Source organism: Dermochelys coriacea, chromosome 14, assembly GCF_009764565.3.
Source record: "Dermochelys coriacea isolate rDerCor1 chromosome 14, rDerCor1.pri.v4, whole genome shotgun sequence".
NCBI lineage: Eukaryota > Metazoa > Chordata > Testudines > Dermochelyidae > Dermochelys > Dermochelys coriacea.
In genome coordinates, this window is record NC_050081.1 from 19,730,136 (window position 1) to 19,754,893 (window position 24,758).

General features: G+C 43.4%; 1 protein-coding gene across 2 annotated transcripts in view; it reads right to left on the reverse strand.

Moving 5' to 3' along the window:
* Nucleotides 1–651: 651 nt before the first annotated feature.
* RAB40B (RAB40B, member RAS oncogene family) overlaps nt 652–24,758 on the reverse strand; it is a 63,920-nt gene continuing 39,813 nt past the window's right edge. For both annotated transcript variants that reach the window (XM_038372319.2, XM_043497429.1), the window contains 5 exons: nt 21,644–21,704; nt 13,223–13,283; nt 9,963–10,040; nt 5,024–5,246; nt 652–1,777 (listed from right to left, as the gene is read on the reverse strand). In XM_038372319.2, coding sequence (XP_038228247.1) covers nt 1,506–1,777; nt 5,024–5,246; nt 9,963–10,040; nt 13,223–13,283; nt 21,644–21,704 — 695 coding nt within the window. In that variant the 3' untranslated portion in view covers nt 652–1,505. The remainder of the gene's footprint in view (nt 1,778–5,023; nt 5,247–9,962; nt 10,041–13,222; nt 13,284–21,643; nt 21,705–24,758) is intronic.

Here is a 24,758-nt window from a genome sequence, read left to right on the forward strand (position 1 = left end):
ACATGCCTGCTTTGGGATGCTCTGCTTTTGGCTTCACCTGCAAGGATCATTCAGAAGTACTGATTCCCAAAAAGAAAACAAAAAAAAAAGAGAAGGTGGGTGTTCCCCCCCCAATTTAATCTTTATAACAGAGCCCCACTGTACTTGAGTGTTACCATCTGATCTTCTAACACATTTGCATCTTATTACCATTTATTAATCTTTTTGTTCTGCATAACCTACTGAGCTAGAATCCCAGTATAGCCTTGGCATTTTGTACCTGATAGACTTGCACCACTAGTGGTCTGTTGCTATGGAGATGTAGGGACATCTATGATGATTCAGAACTATTGCTACTGCAAGATGTTACCAAATTACATTTCAACAGAGGCACTTGTAAACACTGCAGTGAAGCTACATATCATTCTCACCAAAGGTGCTGGAAATTGGTGTTATCACTGCTCTGTTTGTCAATGAGCCCAGGAACATGGTGCCACACCATTTCCATCACTTAGACACCTTTCCCCACAAACTGATGATATAACTCGTACCGCTTTTCAAAATTTCTTCACTTCTGAAGATTTGTGGTGTAAGAAGGGCATCCCCATGATCTATGAAACAGCCTCGCCATAAAAGGAGGGCAAGCCACCTACTGAAGAATAAAGAACAGGCTTTGTTTTTCCAAGAACATTTATTTTTAAATAATATTGTTCTTTCCCTATAAAGCAGCTATTCAGTCACATTCCTCTTACTGCTGTTGCAACTATTGTCTTTGGCATTCTCTTCCTAGAACTACACCTTGTAGAACATCTGGTACAAAAATGTAGATTTACAGAAAAATAAGAATATATACCACAGATTAATCCCCAGAAGTATTAAATAACATAGCAAAAACTTTATCAAATCTGTTTCATACACTAATGGACAAAAACATGTTGTGCATAATATTCTATATACACATTTGCAGCTTAGTTAAATTAGTGCTTCGAGGTTACCAGGGAAGTTGTACAAAAAATAATCATATCCACTACTTCAATAATACTAGAATGTCTCACCATTTGTAAAGTTTACAATGTATACAATACATTGCATTTAAAAAAATCTCTCCTTGAATCTACAAACTGACACACTAATTTTTGCCTATTTACAAATAAAGTTTGTGATAAAACAGATTTTGATCTAGTGAATTACACAAGTCACTTCCAAGATCTATTGTAATTAACAACTTAATAAAATGATAATTATTCCCTTTATAAAAAACACACATCTCAAAACACGGGCATTGTGCACAACAAAAATTCCAATAGAAATGTCCAAAAGCCAAGCATCACATCCACTTCTGTTGCACAGAACACATCATTCATTCCAAAGCAGCATTGTTATAGTGAGCAGACTGTAAAATAAGTCTTTTCTTATTTTTGTCAATGTCATGTGATACACAGAGCATGCTCAGCTATTCAACAGGACTCCCTGTGTTCAAGGCCCTACGTGAGGAAAGTCAACCTTGTTTTTCGGCCACATCAGGTTTAGGAAATTTTACAACTGTTTCTTGTATAATTTTTTGGTGGGCTCTGTGGGGGACGGATAATTTTAGCTTTCTTTAGGCTGTTTCTTTTGTTGTTGTTGCTGGCAGTGAGTGAGTAGGAGCGTCCATGCATCATCCTGGCATTAAGGCCATTGGCCATAGAGAAAGATTTTAGATGGCTTCGTAAGGCAACAGGGAGCGGAAGCTTGTCGACAAGATGCACAGGGGTGCAGGAAACTATGGCACGGCAGCAGAGATCTTGCAGACTCAGTACTTTAAAAAACAAACAAACATATGATAATACATAGTATGCTTTTGTCAGCCATATGGTGGCAGCACACACAGTATCATGCATGTCCATTGTACTTTTAAAACCAATCCTCTCATTTTTCCTCTCTTTACAGTTCATTATACCCTTCCTCTAGTACTAGATACTTGCCCATAACACTAACCTGCCTTACAGAATAAAGGCCCAATCTCGCAAGCCCTACACACATGGAACTTTCATTGGCTTCAATGAGAGATCTTGCAAAATTGTTCCGCTCTCTCCCAAGCTGAAAAGACCAAGAGTACCATTTTCAAAAACACCTCAGTAACTTAGAAGCTTAAATGCCATTTTCAGAAATTACTTTCTTTTCAGTCTCATTGAATGTCAAAGATTTTGAAAACTTTTACTCCAACTCTGCCTAACACTCATACTGAACTCTCATTGCATTGCTTTCCACTCAGCTGGAATCCCATCTGAATAACAAGACTATTCTTTGAAGCTTTGAATCTCTCACTCTGGTACCCTTATTTCATCTAGAACTGGAGGGAATCATTCAAGCTCATAAGTAAATGTTACTGGTTAAATTATACTACAAACTCCAGCAAAAGACAACTTCAATCTATGTTTTTCAAAAAATTAAATTATCTGCATATTAATTGCTCAGAGCCAGGAAATACATTTTATTTGGATAAATCACTTGTTGGCATTTGGCAAGGAAAGAATGAATGTTGGAAGTGATTAATATTTTTACTCCCCCACCCCCACCCCCCTCAAATGCCTCCTGAGACCAGAGGTGAAAGTAAGCTGGTACGGTCTGGTACGGCGTACCGGAAAGAGCTGGTAAGCCATACCTGACCGGCTTCCCCAGATGGTGATTTAAAGGGCTTGGGGCTCCCCGCAGCGTCTGGTGCTCCAGGCCCTTTAAATTGCTCCCAAAGCCGCACTACCGGAGCCTCCAGGTAGCGGAGGCAGCTGGGAGCCCCGGGACTCCATTGGTGATTTAAAGGGCTCGGGGCTCCACTGCAGTAGAAGCAGCTGGAGCCCTGGGCCCTTTAAATGGCTGCCGAAGCCCCGCTGCCGAAGCCCCGGGGTAGTGGTGGCAGTTGGGAGCCTCCAGGTCTCCTTCGGCAATTTAAAGGGCCTTGGGCTCCGCCGCAGTAGCAGCGGCCAGAGCCCCAGGCCCTTTAAATGGCCCCTGAACCCCAGGGCTCGCAGCCACCTCTGCAGCTGGTAGCTCCGGCGGTGAGGTAAAGGGCCTGGGGCTCTATAGGCTCCACCTCTTCTGGTTGAGGCTATGGCCCTTCTGGTCAAGGCCCCGCCCCCTGCTCAGGACTCCGGCGTACCGGTAAGTCCTTTAAATTAGTTTCACCCCTGCCTAAGACTTAAAGCTTAGGAAAGACAGCATCTAGTACAAACTCCTAAAAACTCCACTCCCTGCTCCACGATTTTCTACAGAATACAACAAAAATGTCATTATATGAGGCTGCAGCTAAAATCCATTCATACATCTCCAGGCTTTTCTTCAGAGATTGAGATAATTTGAGATTCAGGCTCTGGTGCTCTTGTATGATTTTTGGCATGTCCGATGCTTTTTTTTTAAGGCTGTGAGGTATATTCTTGTCTTACTGCTTAAGTGAATAAGGAGTGTAATACTGCACAAATCAAAATAAACCTACACCAGTTTGTTAATCTAGTTTTTGGTAGGGTACCTACTTAAGTTAGGGAAATATAAACCTTCTTCAAAGCCAGTAAGGCCTTTTAAAAAACACTTACATTTTGCTACGATTTGTACCAAAAAAACCCATCCAATTTTTATTCCAATAAAAAAACCCTATTTAGATATCCAACAATTAGGGCAACTGAGCCCATTTTCATTTAGAAAAACAGTTATTTGTACTCTATGATCCAGTTTTTCCATTAACCATTAACCGTTTCCATGCTTTTTATCTTGGAATCAGCTGAGGTGAGTCATCTAACAATGTACCTGTTCCAAAAATTACTTTGTTAAAGCATAAACAGTAGTAATCCTCAGACAGAGTCTGATCCTGCAAGATGGTGAGCATCCTCAATTCCCGTTGACTTCAAATAGAAATAGAGGGTGCTCAGCACCTTGCAGGATCAGACCTATACAGTCTGATTGCTATTAAAAATGAATCATATAAGCCAGTGACTCAATTAAATACTTAATAGATCCAAATTAATCAGTAGATGGCTGTCACTGCACAATTATTTTCAGATGCTTTTAAAAAAAGCTTGTAACAAGAAGTTCATCATAATGAAGTAATGGGAATACAGAATTACCATACTTGATGAAACTAATGGGTCCCTCAAGTCCAGGAACCTCTCAGCAACAAGAAAAGGAGTACTTGTGGCACCTTAGAGACTAATACATTTATTTGAGCAGAAGTTTTCGTGAGCTGCATCCGATGAAGTGAGCTGTAGCTCATGAAAGCTTATGCTCAAATAAATTTGTTAGTCTCTAAGTTGCCACAAATACTCCTTTTCTTTTTGCGACTAGGCTGCTACTCTGAAACCTCTCAGCAACAGCTGCCACTACCAAATGCTTCTGAGTAAAATGCAAGAAACCCTCCATTAAGTAACTACGGGATTAGCTGTCTCCAAGGAAAGTTTCCTCCTTACCTCCAATAAACAGAGGCTGTATTAAGCCCTGAAGCATGAGGGTTTATATCCCTTCCAAAACATTTTTTTAAAGTATTTACTGTAACAACTATGCATATTCCTATTGTTCATAAATAATTAATCTCTTTTTGAATCTTGCTCAGCCCTTGGTCTCAGTAATATCCTGTGGCAATGGGTTTCACAGGCTAATTATGCCTGGGGAAAGTATTTCCTTTTATCAGAACTGAATCTGTCACCTTTCAGTTTATTGAATGTTCCCTTGAATTATGAAAGGGTGAACAGAAGCTCTCAATTTAATCTTCCCTAAATGATTCATTATCATCTTACCTCTTATTTAGGGTAAAAACAAAAACACCAATTTTTTTCAGGTTCTGTTCACCTTGTTTCACTATCAGCATGTGTCATTTAAGGAAAGATCAGCTAATAACATTGTTAGCAAACCTGGTCTCTTTACATTTTTATTTAACAGAAATAAATTAATAAAGCATTTAAGGTACATGTCTCAAGGTTTTCAGCTTTTCACTATTACTTTTAAGACTTTCAGAGGTTCAGTCTGACAGTTCAAAGAGTAATGAAGAAGAATGAACAAATGTATATTCTGTTTTGCCTACCCTTGTTTGGCCTCCAGAGCCGGTCCATCCCATGTCTCATTAATACTATTCTTGCCAGCTCAGTAAAAGACTCTGTGATGTTAAAGTTACAAAGTGGGCTAACTTCAAAAAAAGTCATGCCTAGTCTCTCAGCATAGGCTTGTGCTTGTTCAGTGGAGACTTGACGCTTGAAGGCTAAATGAAGGCGATTTCCAACCAGGATTTTAGGTACACCAGGAGCATGCTGAGTGAAGAGAAGCAATAACAGATTAGTGTTATAACCCTTCACCTCATCCTCCAATAAAATACTGTAAGCTTTTCACAAAGATTCAGAAACAATGCTGTACTCATGAAGCATGTTAAGTAGCAAGAGGATGTATGACATAATGGAAAAGGAAGCATACTCATTGTGACGTTGCACTCCATATGCTTTTTGAATATATGCTTATGAATGTGAATATGATGTAACTGGAATATGCTTTATGCAAATGGTCTCTTGTAAGGTATCATTACAAAGCTTATAATCTATTGAGTGTGTTCATCCTATCAATTTGCATGTATTATTTCTATGTCTGGAGTTAGGAGAATAAGATATAAACTTGTATTACTGCTGTAAACATATTAAGTGGAAGCCATTAAGGGTGCTTCAAAATCAATGAACTGTAAATGGCTCTGTTTACTTGCAAACCTTCCTGTTTATGTGTGGGCCAGCCCCGGAAGAATGGAGGCTGGGGTCTCACAGTGACATGTGATTATGTCACATGATGCTGGAATCCATCTTAATCCTTGTACTTTTCCATTGATGAGGCGGGGGTGGGGACAAGCACACACAAGATTCCCACCTGTGCCAAAGCTATAAGAGGGGGTGGAGCAGGACAAAAGAGGCTGCCAGTCATGAGAAAACCCCTGCTTACCACCTGAGATGTCTGCTGGAACTAACAAGGACTGTACCAGGGGAAAGGACTGGGCCCAGATTAGGAAGGAGTCTTGTCTGTGAAAGAAGCTTATTAGAACATTTTTGAGGGTGAGATATTACCTGTAATCAGTTTCTAAATATATAAGGCTTAGACTTGTGTGTTTTATTTTATTTTGCTTTGTGACTTAGGGTATGTCTACACTTGCAGAGTTTTTGAGCTGTAAGTTTCACCGGTGATAGGGAACTGGTGAAAGAAAAGCACTAGTTTGTGTACTCACTTAATTCCTCAGGCATCAGCAGGGGTGAAAGTAATTCCAGACACTTACCGGTATGGGGCTGGGGCCGGCGCCTCAGGTGGAAGGGGCGGAGCCTGGGGTCAGCATCCCCCAGCCAGCCCTTCCAGGCTGCCTGGCCTACACCACCCAGGGCTCCAGTGGCGATTTAAAGGTCCCTACTGCAACAGCAGCATCCAGAGTCCTGGGCCCTTTTAAATCGTCGGCCCCAGGGCAGCTGCACCCTTTGCCCCCCCGACCCGTCGGCAGCCGAGGGGGGGCAAAAGGGGCAGGGACATTAAAGCACTGCAGTGTCCTTTGCTGCGGCAGCACTTTAATGTTGCCGCGTTCCACGCCCCCATCAGTGGCCCCCACCACGCCCCCATCAGTGGCCCTCCTGGTAGGACCGCCAATGAGGGGGGCCGCAGCAACGCTAAAGTGCTGCCACGGCAAAGGACCATCCTTAAAGCGCTGCCGCGGCAGCGCTTTAACATCCCTGCCCTTTTGCCTCCCGTCAGTGGCCCTGCCAGTACGGACCCTACCAGCAAGGCCTCCGATGGGGGACGCAAAAGGGGCAGGAACATTAAAGCGCTGCTGTGACAGGGCTTTAATGTGGGCTGCGTATGGGCTGGTGCGGGTTCTTACCAGTATGCCATACTGGCCCGTACCAGCTCACTTTCACCCCTGGGTTCTATGACCAGAGATTTTACACTAGCAGCACTTCCATCACCAATGAGAGCAGCGCTGTAGGGCAGCTATCCCACAGTGCAGCTCTCAATAGGTCCTGTGGGAAGGGGGGGCTGAGCGGAAGGCATTCGGGGTCCCTGCTCAGTGCTGCCCCACTTCATGTCCCAGTAGCCCCATTACTTCCTTGTTTATTTCATGGCATTTTTTTAAAAAACCCCTGCTGTCTGGCTGCTTTCCACACCACAAGCTACAAGCAAAAGGACAGGGACTTTCAAATATCCCAGGAGGGGATACAGCGGGAGGGGCAGATGTCCGTTTACCTGGCGTCACAGCAGCGGAGATGCTGTCTAGAGTGGTCACTTTTGGAACTGTGGGATATCCTTTGGAGGCCAAAAGGTGTTTACGCTGGTAAAATGTGTCTTCACTTTCACAACAGCACAAAAAGAACAGCAGTAAGAGCTGTATATCTCCTGTGAAGGTGGTTTTCTTTTTGCAGTGAAACTCAGAAGTTTCACCGCAAAAAGTCATTAACAAGTGTAGATGCTCCCATGGTTTTAGTGCAAAAAAGGGACATTTTGCACTTTAAACGGCAAGTGTAGACATAGCCTAACTTTGTTCTGGCTGTTATTACTTGAAACCACTTAAATCCTACTTTTTATACTTAATAAAATCATTTTTGTTTATTAATAGTCACTTACTCTGGGTTTAATACCTGGGGGAGCAAACAGCTGTGCATCTCTCTAGCGGTGATGTAGAGGGTGAACAATTTACAAATTTACCCTGTATAAGCTTAATCCATTTTACTCTGTATACATTTGGGGTTTGGATCCAATTGGGAGCTGGTGTCTGGGTGCTGAAAACAGGTAACCTGATGAGCTATTTTTAGTTAAAGTCTGCAGCTCTGGGGGCGTGGCCCAGACCTTGGGTCTATGTTGCAGCCAGCTAGCGTGTCTGGTTCAACAAGGCACGGTTCTGGAGTCGCAAGCTGGCATGGAAAATGGGCTCAGAGGTAATTTCCACAAATCAGGTGACAGTCCCAAGGGGATCTCTGAGACTGAACCCGTCACACTCATATCTACAAGAGACTGGGTTGGGAGGAGAAATGAAGGGACTGTGCTTAGTTCTTGGGAAATGGGGCGGTAGTTATTTTGTCCCATCCTTGAAACCCGTCTTTTCCCAAAACTTCCTCATTCAATTTATTACAGAGAACAAACATTATAAATTTTCATTGTTAAGCTGCATCATTAAAAACAAAGTACTGTATCTTCATGGCTAAATTCAGGACAGAATGATCTCTTTTGGGGGTATGTCGACATTGCAGAAAGGGTGTATGATTGCAGCACATATCGGCATACCCAAGCTAGTTTTAATCTAGCTAGTTCATGTTCCAATAGCCATGAAGCTTCTTCAAGCCCACCTGGGACTCTGGGTGGCCTTCACTGAAACCTGTGCTGCCACAGTTTCACTACTCTCAGTATTCAAGATAGCTATCTTAAAGATAGCTCAGATTAGTGGAATGCTGTGACATTTTTAGTCAGGCATGCAATTCTACACTTGCATGGAAAATGGCATTTCCTCTATTCAGCACTGGTGAGGCCACAACTGGAGTATTGCATCCAGTTTTGGGCCCCCAATACAGAAAGGATGTGGACAAACTGGAGAGAGTCCAGCAGAGGGCAACAAAAATGATTAGAGGGCTGGGGCACATGATTTATGAGGAGAGGCTGGGGGAACTGGGCTTATTTAGTCTGCAGAAAAGAAGTGTGAGGGGGGATTTGATAGCAGCCTTCAACTACCTGAAAGGGGGTGGGGGTTTCCAAAGAGGATGGAGCTAGGCAGTTCTCAGTGGTGGCAGGTGACAGAACAAGAAGCAATGGTCTCAAGTTGCAGTGGGGGAGGTCTAGGTTGGATATTAGGAAAAACTATTTCATTGTGAGAGTGGTGAAGCACTGGAATGGGTTACCTAGAGAAGTGGTGGAATCTCCATCCTTAGCGGTTTTCAAGGTCAGGCTTGACAAAGCCCTGACTGGGATGATTTAGTTGGGGTTGGTCTGCTTTGAGCAGGGGGTTGGACTAGATGACCTCCTGAGGTCTCTTCCAACCCTTATCTTCTGTGATTCTACGATCCTCCATGTGGCGTGACCTTACACAAAAGGTGCGCACAAGGTTATGATGTGCGGAGGATGCAATCTTGTTCAACATAGTGTCCTCCATGCACACTTGGGTGCCAGAGAGAATCATCCCTTGGGCACACCATGTCCTGGGACATGCAATGCATGCCTTGCATACACAGACAGCACGTCATGGCTCAGATATGTCAGATTAGATATTTTTCTAAAAGATATGCTCTAGTTCAAACAGGAATTAATTCAGAGCAGTTCTATGACCTGTGTTATGCAGGAGGTCAAATGAGATGATCAAAGTGATCCCTTCTGGATTTATAATATGTAACTCTATGAACTAGGAGTGTTGACAAATAGCATTATTATTACAGTATCAAAATCCCACATTACATGGGCAGGATCTTTTAGGTCCATTTTTCTCTTTTACAGAATATATATTTTCACATTATGCAAGTAAACTGCTTTTAATTTAAGACAGTTTGCATGTATCAGCAAAGTAGTCACTTGCATTCAAAAATCCAAGATAGTCTTTTGAGATCTTTGGATTAAATGCACTATAACAGTGCTTAAGGCTTTATAAATAGTGACTTAAACCTCATAATCCCCATATGAGATGGGAAAGCATTTTTTTTTCATAAGAGGAAACTGAGACAGAGAAAAAGTGATTTGCTTAGGTAACACAGCAAGTCTGTGGCAAAAGTGGTCACTGAACCTAGGAATCTAGATCTCCATCTCCATTTTCTTCATCTAGAATTGACACCTTTTTAAATAAGTGGGCAGTTCACTTGTTTGTTACAGTCTAAAAGTATAACAAAAATACAAGTCTGTCATCTTGGATTCCTGTAATGAATTCTGACTGCAGTTACATAGTATAAACCAGTAACTGGAAAACACCATGAGCAAAACACATGCTTAATCACTAATCTTGTTATACATAAGTGATGTTCTAGGATACACCTTACCTCATCTATCTCCTTTATCCATCGATCAATACCATCAAATGACCAGCGATTTGTAATGTCATATACCAGTATCACCCCCTATATGAAAGAGTATTAACATGAATATCACTTAACATATACAAAATGCATAATAGATAGTACTACCTCACTCTATCACCATTCTATTATCTGTATCAGGATTATGGGGTTTACAATCCTGCCAGATGCTGCGTGCTCCCTGAGCGGAGTGGAATCTCACAGCATCTTCCAGAATCAGCAACTTTGTCCCAATCTAGAACTAGGAATGGAAGGGAGCATGGAGGGTAGAAAGCATTCAGCAACTTGCAGGATCAAACCCAGATTTATCAGTTTATGGTCAATGTTAATTCAATTATAAAACCAAATTATGAACATGTTTGGGTGATGTATACATCACAAGTAACACAGACATATTGCTTCCAGTTACACTGTATAGTGTCCAAAAGCTAAGGGCCTCAAATTCTATGGAGATCCAAATACCTCACTAGCAGAAGTAATCAATGCACATTATCACTTTTTTTCAGCAACACTTTTAGGAGCCTACCCCATGTTTTCAACCTGCAGCTAATGAACTGATGTGTCAGAAAGCAAAAACACGAAATGTAATGTAGCTGCACAAACATCTGAGTCTGTGGTAATAAGTTTCAGAGTGGTAGCCATGTTAGTCTGTATCAGCGAAAACAACAAGGAGTCCTTGCTAATAAACTGGATTTATAATTTCCCCCAATTCTTGACTAAATTCCATTAACTATTTATCCTTCTAGTTACACACAATTTGAGAAAGTTTAGCATATAAAGTCCACTTGGACATTTGCTTCTTGACTAAAACTCCCATTACTTCTAGCTTTTACTGAAGCCTCTATTCAGAGGTGTAATGATAAGTAGGACTGGATATGTCTGTAGAGCACATACATTCTGCTCCCTCTTTTGGTTGAGATGTAGTGGTTGCTAGAGGGCAGTATTAGGCATGTAATAATTCCTTAAGGGCTCCTCCCTTTCTTACTGTAGCTTCAGATTGTGGCATCTTGTTAGGCCTGATACTCTCCTTCTCAATGAAGACAGCAAAATTATGAGAACTAGGACACCAACATGAGCATGAAACTTACAAAAGTACTTTATTTATATAGCACATTTATTCATATTTTTATAGCAGCCAAAGGTGGATCTGGCATTTTAGAAGAAACTCCCCTTCTTCTGAAATATACAGCTCCAACCTCCAAGAGCTTACAATCAAAGCCCTTAATCCTGCCCGGGGAACCATGCAGGCAGAACCCTGCATCTAGATGGAGTCCCACTGATGTCAGTGTGGGCTCATCTGCATGGGTCTTGCAGGATCAGGCCCAAGTTTAGATTTTATTATCCTGGCTTGTTGCATCAACACTATGGAGGGGGGAGGAAGGCCAGTGTTTACAGCAATATGATCAAGCAGTGACTCAGATCAGACATATAAAAATCATGATGGTTCAATAATTGTATTTTTTTAATTTATAATTATTATTTATTTGCCTTGTGGCTATTGTGGAAGGAGTGAGCCTGGGGGGATTTAAATGAAGATAAGGTAGTAGATTAGAAGACCAGAAATGGGAGGGCATTCTATGGATGGGGCAGCACAGAGAGTGTTGTGGGGGAAGCAGATGAATGGTGCATCAAAACTGGCATTGAATTTGGGGTAGGAGGGGCAATGTAGTGCAATAAAATATTTTGGATGGCCAGACAGACAACTCAGAGCTATAGAGGGCTTTCAAGGAGAAGACAACAAGTTCAAACTTGCTGTGGGAGTGAAGGTAGGACCCAGTGAAAGGAGTCAAAGATGGGGGTGACACTGCCAGATCAAAAGGCAACCAAGATCATTTTAGTGACTGCATTTTGAATTGTCTGAAGGAGGCCACATGGGTGTCCTAGGGGCTGAAGAGGACCAGGCTACAATAATCAAAATGGGAGATTATCAGGGAATGGATGATAGCTTTGACTCTAGGAACGGAGAGGAAGGACTGGAATTTAAATTAAGTTTAACTGATTCAAAGAAGCCCCGGGGGCAGTTCTGATCCTGAAGGGAGGCTAACACTAAACAGAGAAAAGGAGTACTTGTGGCACCTTAGAGACTAACAAATTTATTTGAGCATAAGCTTTCGTGAGCTACAGCTCACTTCATCGGATGAACTGAGTTGTAGCTCACAAAAGCTTATGCTCAAATAAATTTGTTAGTCTCTAAGGTGCCACAAGTACTCCATTTCTTTTTGCGAATACAGACTAACATGGCTGCTAGTCTGAAAACTAAACAGAGAGAGTCTGAGGAAATAAACAAAGATAAGTTAATGCAGACTAAGGACCTGATTCTCTCCTACAGCATAAAATCCTACGCAATATAATGACATTCTGCTACAGCAAGTCATACCTTCCCTTTTGGGATCAGTTTCCTCTCTTTTGGCATTAGCTAATCTTCTTGTTTTACATGCTATGCAAATTTACAATCTTCTTATAATTCTCCCTCTTTTAAGCACATGTTTCAATCCATTCCTATTCAACAAAGAACTTAAGCATGTGATTAACTTTAAGCACATGCTTTATTGAATAGGGATGGACTGCTGAAATACAGTCTAAAAGTACAAGTCCCTAGTGCAGTGATTCTCAAACCTTTGTACTGGTGACCCCTTTCACATAGTAAGCCTCTAAGTGCAACCCCCCCAAAATAATTATAAACACTTTTTAATATATTTAACACTATTACAAATGCTGGTGGAAAAGCCAGGTTTGGAGTGGAGGCTGACAGCTCGTGACCCTCCATGTAATAACCTCGCAACCCCCTGAAGGGTACTGATCCCCAGTTTGAGAACCCCTGCCCTAATGCTTGAGCTAAAGGGAAAGTTACTTTAGCTTTTGGCAATAACAGACTGTTGTTGTCACTGGGGCATCCTGGGAGGAGTAAGACATAAGATTATGCATCAAGTCAGTGTATTACACTGTCATTTCCTAAATTTAATCTTGTTCTTCATTTATTTAATAAGAAAGTAAAAGATACTGTTCCTTTCCTGAGGTTGCTCTCATTTCTTTCCACCCAAAAAACACTGTGTTGTATTCAGGAATATTACAGTATCTGTGCTAATTTACTTTATACAGTGAACTCTAAAAGCCAGTGTAATAAGGTTCACTACTCTTGTGATACATCTTTACCAGCTCTACATTTATTCATCCATCCATCCACCAGCAATTACACATTACAATGAAGACAGCTTTGAGCTTACCTGAGCACCTCTTGAATAGGAACGAAATATGGTGCAGAATCTCCCTTGTCCTGATGTATCCCTAAAAAAAATAAGTTTTTATTAAGAGAAGCAAGGCAACTTCTTATGTTAAGAGTTAAATATTAGCAACTCATACACACACCAGCTCATACTAACTGGACAGCATCAATCTCTTCCCATCTGTTAAGCGGTAGCAGTCACCAATACACATAAGAGCTTTTCAGCGCTCTGCAGTTATTACATACTAACTTTCTGTGTTAGTGTTCTACCCCTTGCTCTAAAACAGGGGTTCTCAATCTTCATGGCACCATGACCCGCTTCTGACATCAAAAATTACTACACAACCCTAGGACGGGGAGACTGAAGCCTGAGCCTGCCTGATCTCCACTGCCCTGGGTGGGAGGGCCAAAGCCCAGCTCCATTACATCCATTCTGTGTTAGGCCATGTCTACACTACAAAAGTACTCCAATTTACAGAAGTCGATTTTTGGGAACAGATTGTATAAAGTCAAGTGCATGCATCCACACTAAGCACATTAATTCAGCGGTGTGCATCCACAGTACTGTGGCAAGCGTTGACGTTCTGATTAGTGCACTGTGGGTAGCTATCCCACAGTTCCCGCAGTCCCCACTGCCACTGGAATTCTAGGCTGAGCTCCCAATGCCTGATGGGGCCAAAAATTTGTCGCGAGTGGTTATGGGTAAATGTCATCAATCAACCCTCCCTCCCTCCGTGAAAGCAACAGCAGATAACCATTTCGTGCCCTTTTCCCTGGATTGCCCGACCAGACGCCATAGCACAGCTAGCATGGAGCCCGTTCAGCTCACTGCAGCAGTTATAGCCATTGTAAACACCTGGCACATTATTGTGCAGTTTATGCAGAACCAGCACCTGAAAAAACCAGGTGAGGAGGCGACGGCAGAGCGGTGATGAGAACATGAACACAGATTTATCTAAAACCACAGTACCCAGAAACTGAGAGATCATGGTGTTACTGAGGCAGGCTCATGCCGTGGAACGCTGATTCTGGGCATAGGAAACAAGCACAGAGTGGTGGGACCGCATAGCGTTGCAGGTTTGGGATGATTCCCAGTGGCTCCGAAACTTTCGCATGTGTAAGGGCACTTTCATGGAACTTTATGACTTGCTTTCCCCTGCCCTGAAGTGCAAGAATACCAAGATGAGAGCAGCCCTCACAGTTCACAAGTGAGTGGCAATAGCTCTCTGGAAGCTTGCAAAGCCAGTCAGTCGGTAATCAATTTGAAGTGGGCAAATCTACTGAGGGGGTTGCTGTGATGCAAGTAGCCAACACAATCATTGAGCTGCTGCTATCAAAGATAGTGACTCTGGGAAATTTGCAGGTCATACTAGATGGCTTTGCTGCAATGGGATTCCCTAACTGTGGTGGGGCCATAGACGGAACCCATATCCCTATCTTGGGACCGGACCACCAGAGCAGCCAGTATATAAACCACAAGGGATAATTTTCAATGGTGCTGCAAGCACTGGTGGATCACAAGGGACATTTCACCAACATCAACGTGGGATGGCCGGGAAAGGTTCATGATGCTCTCGTCTTCAGGAACTCTGGTCTGTTTAAACGGCTGCAGGAAGGGATTTACTTCCCAGACCAGAAAATAACTGTTGGGGATGTTGAAATGCCTAAAGTTATCCTTGGGGACCCAGCCTACCCCTTAATGCCCTGGTTCATGAAGCTGTACACAGGCACCCTGGACAGTCGCAAGGAGCTGTTCAACTATAGGCTAAGCAAGTGCAGAATGGTGGTAGAGTGTGCATTTGGACGTTTAAAGGGTCGCTGGCGCAGTTTACTGACTCGCTCAGACCTCAGCGAAACCAATATTCTCATTGTTATTGTGGAGCACACAGCAAGCAGCAATCTCTGTGAGAGTAAGGGGGAGACATTTATGGCGGGGTGGGACGTTGATGCAAATCGCCTGGCCACTGAATATGCACAGCCAGACAGCAGGGCGTGCTGCGCATCAGAGAAGCTTTGAAACCAGTTTCATGACTGGCCAGGGTACTGTGTGACACTTCTGTTTGTTTCTCCTTGATGAAAACCCGCCCCCTTGGTTGCATCTAAATTCCATGTAAGCCAACCGTCCTCCCGCCTTCAAGCACAGCTTGCTTGCAAAGGGAATAAAGTCACTATCGTTTAAAAAACATGTATTCTTTATTAATTGATTATAAAAATAGGGAGATAACTCACACGGTAGCCCAGGTGGGGTGTGGGAGGAGAGTAGGAGGGAAGGAAAAGGCCATGTTAAAACTTCTTGAATGACAGCCTTCTGTTGCTTGGGCCATGCAATGGGGTGGAGTGGTTGGGTGCCCGGAGCCTCCCCACCCCGCGTTCTTGGGCGTCTGGGTGAGGAGGCTATGGAACTTGGGGAAGAGAGAGGGAGGTTAAACAGGGGCTGCAGCAACAGTCTGTGATCCTGCTGCCATTCATGAACCTCCACCAGACACTGGAGCATGTCCATTTGATCCTGCAGTAGCCCCAGTGTTGCCTCATGCCTCCTCTGATCTTCCTGCCACCATCTCTCCTCACGTTCATTGGCCACTTTCCTGTACTCTGCTATTGTGTCCCTCCACACATTCTGCTGAGCTCTGTCAGTGCTGAACGACTGCATGAGCTCAAAGAACATTTCATCGCACGTGCGGTTTTTTTGCCGCCTTATCTGAGATAGCCTTTGGGATGGAGGAGGGAGGCTTGAAACATTTGCAGCTGCTGGAGGAAAAAAAGGGAGTGAAGTATTTAAAAAGATACATTTTAGAGAACAATGGCTATACTCTTTCACGGTGAACAACACTATTCACATTACATAGCACATGTAATTTTGGTACAAGGTCGCATTTTGCATCTTCTATTGAGTGCCTGCAGCTTTGGTGTTAGAGATCACACACGCAGGGCCGGGCAACAGAATTCGACTTGCAGGCTGCCATGTCAAGCCATAGTCTTTCAGCAACTGAAACCTTCAAAACAGCAGCGCTCTCCTCTCCCATACCAAGCAAAGCACGTTGAGTTGGCCATTTAGTACTGTGGTTTTCCTGTAAACATGCAGCAGCAGAAACCAAACTAACCCCCTCCCCCCATCCAATTCTCTGGGATAATTTCTTTACCCCTCACCCCACCAAGTGGCTGGTATCAGGGAAGATCCCTGCTAGCCAAACGCGAACAGCTCAGTGCCAATGGCCCTCCCACCACCACGTGGCTAACTGCAGGGAGGATTTCTTTTCAGCCACAGGCAAACAGCCCAGTAGGAGCTGAATGTCCCCTTAATTAAATTCCCCTATTTCAACCAGGTTACCATGAATGATATCACTCTCCTGAGGATAACACAGAGAGAAAAAGAACGGATGTTGCTTGAATGCCAGCAAACACCGGGACCACACGCTGCCAGGCTTTGTCATGAAATACCACCAGATTACTTGCTACTAGCATGGTTTCAGAGTAGCAGCCGTGTTAGTCTGTATTCGCAAAAAGAAAAGGAGTACTTGTGGCACCTTAGAGACTAACAAATTTTGTTAGTCTCTAAGGTGCCACAAGTACTCCTTTTCTTTTTGCTACTAGCATGGTGTGGTAAAGTGTCCTACCATGGAGGACAGAATAAGGCTGCTCTCCCCAGAAACCTTCTGCAAAGGCTTTTGGAGTACCTCCAGGAGAGCTTCACGGAGATGTCCCTGGAGGATTTCCGCTCCATCCCCAGACATGTTAACAGACTTTTCCAGTAGCTGTAGTGACCACGAATGCATCCCAAGTCCTCAGGGCTACCTAATCATTCAAAAACGGTTCCTTTTATAACATGTATTATATTTTAAAAAATACACTCACCAGAGGTCCCTTCTCCGGCTTCGTTGGGTTGGGAGGGTATTTCAGTCAGGGTGGTAAAAAGATCCTGGCTGTTGGGGAGAATGGTGTGCTGTGTGCTCTCCTCAAGCTCGTCCTCCTCATCATCATCTTCCCCATCCGCAAAATCCTCAGGCATGGTGGAGAGTACCCCATCATCAGAGTCCACGAACAGGGGTGGGATAGTGGTGGCGGCCCCTCCTAGAACTGCATGCAGCTCAGCATAGTAACGGCATGTCTGGAGCTCTGTCCCGGAGCGTCCGTTTGATTCTTTGGTTTTCTGGTATGCTTGTCTGAGCTCCTTAAGTTTCATGTGGCACTGTGTTGTGTCCCTGCTGTAGCCTCTGTCCCTCATGGCCTTGGAGATTTTTTGAAATGTTTTGGCATTTTATCTTTTGGAATGTAGTTCTGATAGCACGGATTCCTCTCCCTATACAGCGATCAGATCCAGTACCTCCCGTTCGGTCCATGCTGGAGCTTTTTCGATTCTGGGACTGCATGGTCACCTGTGCTGATGAGCTCTGAATGGTCACCTCTGTTGATGAGCTTGCCCGGCCAAACAGGAAATGAAATTCAAAAGTTCCCAGGGCTTTTCCTGTACACCTAGTCTGGCCAGTGCATCCAAGTTCAGAGTGCTGTCCAGAGCAGTCACAATGGTGCACTGTGGGATAGCTCCCGGAGGCCAATACCTTCGAATTGCGTCCACACCAACCCTAATTTGAAATGGCGATGTCGATTTCAGCGCTAATCCCCTCGTTGCGGAGGAGTACAGAAATCGGTTTTAAGAGCCCTTTATGTCGAAAAAAATGGCTTCGTTGTGTGGATGAGTGCAGGGTTAATTCGATGTAACCTGCTAAATCTGACATAAACTCATAGTGTAGATCAGGGTACTTATATTACCTCCCTTTCCCCATTACTGTAGTGTCTGAGCACCTTACAATCTTTTGTTTATTTATCCTCCCAACACCTCATGAGGTAGGAAAGCATTATTATCCCCACTTCACAGATGGGGAAGTGCAGCAGAGAGCAACTAAGGGTACGTCTACAGTACGAAATTATTTCAAAATTATTCTATTTGAATTTTCGGAAGCTATTTTACATATTCGGTCTTCTGTGTCCCCACTAAAGTGCGTGAATTCGGTGGATTGCGTCCACGATACCAAGGCTAACATCAAATGTCGGAGAGGTGCACTGTAGGTAGCTATCCCACAGTTCCCACAGTGCCCGCTGCCCACTGGAATTTTGGGTTAAGCTCCCAGTGCATGATGAGGCAAAAACATTCTCATGGGTATTTCTGGGTGTGTGTCGTCAGAAAGCTATGGCAGACAATCGTTCCGTGCCTTTTTGGCATGCCTTTTTGGCGTGCATACTGATTTCAGCAGACGGTGCACCGCTGCTCTCTTGCTACTATGAATCCACCTCTCCAACTCAACTCTGCTCGGCCATCGTGAACCGAGCAGCACAGCTTCTGCTGCCAACTCTGCTCTCCCGCTATTGCCACGCTTTCGAGCTTCTCCATATTGTCTGTCTTGGGCTCCCATCTCCCTGAAAGCCACAGAAGACAACCATTTTCAGCCTTTGTTCGGCTACCGTGAACCAAACAGCACAGGTTCCGCTGCCACTCTCCTTTGTTTCGCGCCCTTTTTCCAGGATTACCCGTGCAGGAACCATAGCCATGGAGCCCGATCAGATCTCCACTGCAGTTTTGACCATCGTAAATACCTCATGCATTATCCCTATCTTGGCCCTGGAACACCGGGCAGCCAGTACATAAACTGAAAGGGGTACTTTTCCATGGTGCTGCAAGCACTGATGGATCACAAGGGATGTTTCACCAACATCAATGTGGGATGGCCAGGAAAGGTGCATGACGCTTGCATCTTCAGGATCTCTGGTCTGTTTGAACAGCTGCAGGAAGGAACTTACTTCCCAGACCAGAAAATTACTGTTGGGGATGTTGAAATGCCTATAGTTATCCTTAGGGACCCAGCCTCCCCCTTAATGTCATGGCTCATGAAGCCATACACAGGCACCCTGGACAGTAGTAAGGAGCAGTTCAACTATAGGCTGAGCAAGTGCAGAATGGTAGTAGAATGTGCATTTGGACGTTCGAAAGCACGCTGGCGCAGTTTACTGACTCGGTTAGATCTCAGCACAACCAATATTCCAATTGTAATTGCTGTTTGTTGTGTGCTCCACAATATCTGTGAGAGTAAGGGGGAGATGTTTATGGCGGGGTGGGAGGTTGAGGCAAATCGCCTGGCCGCTGAATATGCACAGCCAGACACCAGGGCACTTAGAAAAGCACAGCAGGAAGTGGTGCACATCAGAGAAGCTTTGAAAACCAGTTCCATGACTGGGCAGGGTACAGTGTGAGAGTTGTGTTTGTTTCTCTTAAAATTACCCGCCCCCTATATATATATATATATATATATATATATATGAAAGGAAATAAAGTCACAATTGTTTAAAAACCATTCTTTATTATTTGTTGCACAAAACATTGAGAGAAATCAGAAACTAGACCGGGGGGGGGGGTATTGGGTTAGGGGGGCTGGAGGAGGAGGGAAGGACAAGTCCAGAAACCAAATCAAAATTTAGGATATGGCAGCTTTCTGCTGCTTGTGCAATTCTCTTGGGTTGACTGTGTTGGTCCCCGTAGCTTCCCCCCCCCATGTTCTTGGGCATCTGGGTGAGGAGGCTATGGAACTTGGAGAGGAGGGAGGGCGGTTATTCAGGGGCTGCAGCAGCAGTCTGTGGTCCTGCTGCCTTTCCCACATTAGATCCACCATACAGCGGATCATGTCAGTTTGCTCCCCCATGAGCTTGACCATAGTATCCTGCCTGCTCTCATCGTGCACGTCCCTCCTCTCTTCGTATTCATGTAACGCTTTACGCGACTCTGCAATTGTTTGCCTCCACGTATTCAACTGGGCCCTATCAGTGCAAGAGGACTACATGAGCTCGGCAAACATGTCGTCCCGAGTTCGTTTTTTCCGCCTTCTAATCTGGACCAGCCTCTGGGACGGAGTAGATAGGGGCTGCATTGAAACATTTGCACCTGCTGCATGAGGAGAAAAAGGGAGGGTAGTATTTTAAAAGATACATTTTAGAGAACAAAAGGGACACTGTTTCTCAGCAAAACAGGCAATTCATAGTACACAGCACATGTTCTTTCGGTACAAGGTCTCATTTTGCCTCTTATACTGAAGTGTCTGCCACTTTGGTGAAGGTAAGCCATCACATGCAGCCAGGCAACAGAATTCAGCTTGCAGGCAGTGGCCAAGCAACAGAATTCAGCCTGTGGGCTCTCTGGGATGATCGCTTCACACAACACCCTCCTCCCCCTGCACCACGGGGCTCCGATGAGGCTCTGAGCAGGGGTGAGCCCTTTAAACTAAATGCAAACAGCCCAGGGCAGCTGGGTTTCCCCTCACCCCGCACCGCGTGGCTCCAATCAAGCTCTCACTCACCAGAAGTGTCTTCTCCAGGGTCATGTTCAGGAGCATGCTTTGGGAGTAGGGGGAGGCTATTGGCTCCAACGTTAAGAATAGTTCCTGGCTAGGGGGGGAAAACAGATTCCCCACTTGCCGCCTGTGTACTGTCCTCCTCCTCCTCCAAAAACTCATCCTTCTCGCTCTGTGCTACTCCCCCCTTGTAGGTGTCCACAGACAGTGGTGGGGTAGTGGTGTCGTCACCCCCCATAATTGCATGCAGCTCACGGTAGAAGCGGAATGTATGCGGCTGTGACCCAGAGTGCCCATTCCCTTCCCTGGCTTTTTGGTACACTTGCCTGAGCTCCTTGATTTTTGTTCGACACTATTCTGTGTCCTTGGAGTAGCCTCTTTCCGTCATGGCTCTGGAGACTTTAGCATACGTATTTGCGTTCCTTTTCTTGGAAAAGAGTTCTGCCATAACAGATTTGTCTCCCCAACATGCAATGAGATCTAGTATCTCCCGTTCGGACCATGCTGGACCTCGTCTGCGAATCCGGTACTGTGTGGTTGCCTGTGATGGTGGACTCTGCATGGTCGCCTGTGTTGCTGGACTGTGCTGACGGTGACCAAACAGGAAATTCAAAAGTTCCTGGTGCTTTTACTGCCTACCTGGCTAGTGCATCAGAGTTCAGAGTGGTCACAAGTGAGCATTCTGGGATAGCTCCCAGAGGCCAATATTGTCAAATTGTGTCCACAGTACCTGTAACCCGGAACTGTGATCTTGATTTTAGCACTACTCCACTTGCCGAGGTAGAGTACAGAAATTGGAGTAAAGACCCTTTAAATCGAAAAAACTGGTTTGGTCGTGTGGACGGCTAATTCCGAAATAACCGTATGCTGTAGACCAGGCCAGGTTACAAAGGAAACCTATGATGGAGCAGGGAATTGAATCCAGATTTCCCAAGTCCTAGGCTAGTATCCTAACCACTAGACCATTCTTCATCGCTTTGCTAGGTACTTTCAGAGTGCAAAAGACATTACCTGCCTTGAAGAGTTACAGTCCACTGACTAATATTGTTTAAAAGGCACTGAGGAAGAACAATGGAACAAACACTTACCACAGCTGTAGTTTTATTCGACGGCCATCCAGAAGTATTGTTGTCGTCTTGTAATCAATACCTGGAAAATAAATTTTGTTTAGAATTAGAATCTTAGACCTACTGAATTAAGTAGTGTCTGGATATTTATATCTTTAAAACAAGTTAACAGGAAGGAAAAAATACTTCCATTAGTCCAATGTGTATGGGTCAAACACATTCTGTGGATTTGAAGTTATGGAGACCTCTCAAAGCTTAGAAAAAAGTAGCCACAAGTGGCTATGAGGTTGTGGGTGGCACTACAAAAACCCACCATAATGCGAGCTAGCATCAGTGCTCTGAAACACTGGGGTTGGGTACTACATCTACAAAGCATACAGTTAAGGACCTTAAAAAAAAAAGTCCCTAAAATACATCAGATCTTTCAAATTCAATTTTTAAACATTCTTTACAAATATGTAACAGTCTGACCACTGAGCCAAACCATGCAGTAGCACTGGTAAATGCACTTCTCAAGTGTCCTCTAAACATTTGGCTTCGTCATAGGTCAGTCATTTCCTATTTAATTCAACATGCTTATTCAAGAATTCCCCTATATCAGTGACAAAGGTGGACACTAGCTCTGAGAACTTCATAAATATGAGTCAAGTCACATTCGGGTGACTAAAGATAATATATTTTATTACCTGAAGGCAAAGTACTAGGTAAGCAAAACAAAAGACTGAAAAGAAGGAAAAATGTGTTGCTGTGGAAAAAACAAACAAACATTCAGGGAATAGGATTTTATCTCAGCTGAAATCTTCAGTTCAACTGAGATGAAGTGCATTCTCTATGAAGTTATATTACATATTTCTGATTTATAAAAGCCTACCTAGATACTATTTTGACCTGCTTTAACAGGTCAGAACAAGTTGCACTTGCTATGCAAGACTATGTAGGAAAAATAAACTAAGGTATAAATTTAGCTTGTGTATACAAACAGCTAATAACAGAATCTGAACGTCTTTACAGTTAGCATTAGTCACCGTGATGTAACTTTTAGAATGAAAGGCAAAGGTTTTTGCCATGAATCAGAAACAGCATGAAACCATAACAATGACACCAACAGATGTCAATTGTGTGGTTGCAGAAGTCTAATGTTCTTCTGAATGAATAATGTTCTTCTACGGAATAGCTTTGTCTGGCTTCAGCTTTAAGAATATACAACCTGAAATCTATTTGTATGGAGTAGAAGGAAATGAATGAGGCTGTTAGAGCAAAAGGTACAGTTCGTGTCAAGAGCCTACTATTAGTGCAAGCAACAATAAGGTAATTTGTTTCTTCAGCTTCCTATTACACAATAAGGATTACAGAAGAGCTCTACATAATTTCTACTGAACCAATCTGCATTTATTAGAAGACAAGAAAATAAATCCTTTAACTCTGCTGGGAGCAATATCTAAGTTTTGGTTTTGCTTTTTTAAAGAACAACATTCTAATGTGTTGTGAATTCTAAACTGTTACGGCTCTGGCCCAATTTGTGAAAGAATGTACTTGAACTCCAAGTCACACTTTGGCGTAATTATGCCTTATTAATATTTACATCCGCAAAACAGAAAGAGAGTCTGGAACAGTAATTATAATATATCTACCATGGAAAATTCAAGCGAAGCACATCATTCACAAATGTGGGCATCAGACAGGCTCATTGACAGAGAGACAAATTAAGGACCAAATTTGGGAAGGTGTTTAATGTTAAGCATGTGCTTATATACCTTGCTGAACTGGGACATACAGATGAACAATTTCTTTGAGGTAATTATTTGTGGGAAACTTATCCCTTTCTTTTTGTAAATCATACTTTAACTGCTCCCAATTTCGATTAACGTTTATTTGTAACTATTCACCGGGTAGCTTGGAACAACATTTTTCAACCAATGGGTTGTTTGTGCTCAACTGTTCAACTTGAATACTGTATTTACTATTTGTGGTGTGTGAGTTCACCTAAGATACACTATACTGTTTCTGCTCCTTGGCTGGATGGCAAACTTTTAAATAAAAGGGAGAAGGAAAAAAAAAAATCAGATAACTAGTGAACACTCCTGTTTGCACACAAATGCCCTTGCTCACATGCAAACACGGGTATCCATATATAGAGTAGCCATTCCTCTCCAAACAAGAGTCACATGAATGATTTCAAAAGCAAACAAGGCAGAACAAACACAGTCAAAACAGCATTTCAGGACTGAAAATAAAATTTGACCTGCTCTAAAATCAATTATGTTTAATAAATATGGCACAAAAGAGATGCACTAGTCCCTTCACATAAAGCTTCATTAAAGGTGCAGTTGTCTGAGAGTATATTACTTTAGAAGAATACTTTTTATTTTTATAAAACCAAGGAAAAGCAAAGTTAAGGCTTCACTTAAACAAGTATATTAACTCCACCCCTGTAAGAAGAAAAGGAGTACTTGTGGCACCTTAGAGACTAACAAATTTATTTATTTAGTCTCTAAGGTGCCACAAGTACTCTTCTTTTTGCGAATACAGACTAACACGGCCGCTACTCAGACTCCTGTAAGAGATACCTTTAGAAAAATCAGGTCATATTATTGTCTTGAACCATAACCTCATTTTATCTGTGATCATGAAGAACAGAATGCTTTATGCTTGTGCCACTTTACAGCCTTAGGAACCTTCTGAAAGAAAAATTCTATCCCATCCTCCACTGACAATCACCCTAGTGATTGGGTTACATTTTCAAGTCTCCCTCTATGGAATAGGGTTAAACTTTTTCCCTCTACAAAAACTGAATGTCAATCTCCAGCAGTCATTGAATGTGCTAGACCAGAGGTCCCCAAACTTTTTTTTGCCGAGTCCCCCTTTGGAGATTCATGTCCCAGGCACAGCCCCCTTGGCACAGGGCAAAGGAGGGGACCTTGATGGTGTCCAGTTTGGACCAACACACACTGGTTACCCTGAAGAAACAAGAAAAAATTCATAACCAGTCAAGTCCTTCAGCTTGTTGTGCACCACCAGAGGGAGCACCCCACAGTTTGAAATGTTTGCTAGCTGACATTCCCTAGAGATGTTACAAATGCAAGAGTTAAACTTCTGAAGTTAGACCTTAAGCACCGAAATTTAGTTGACTATCTTC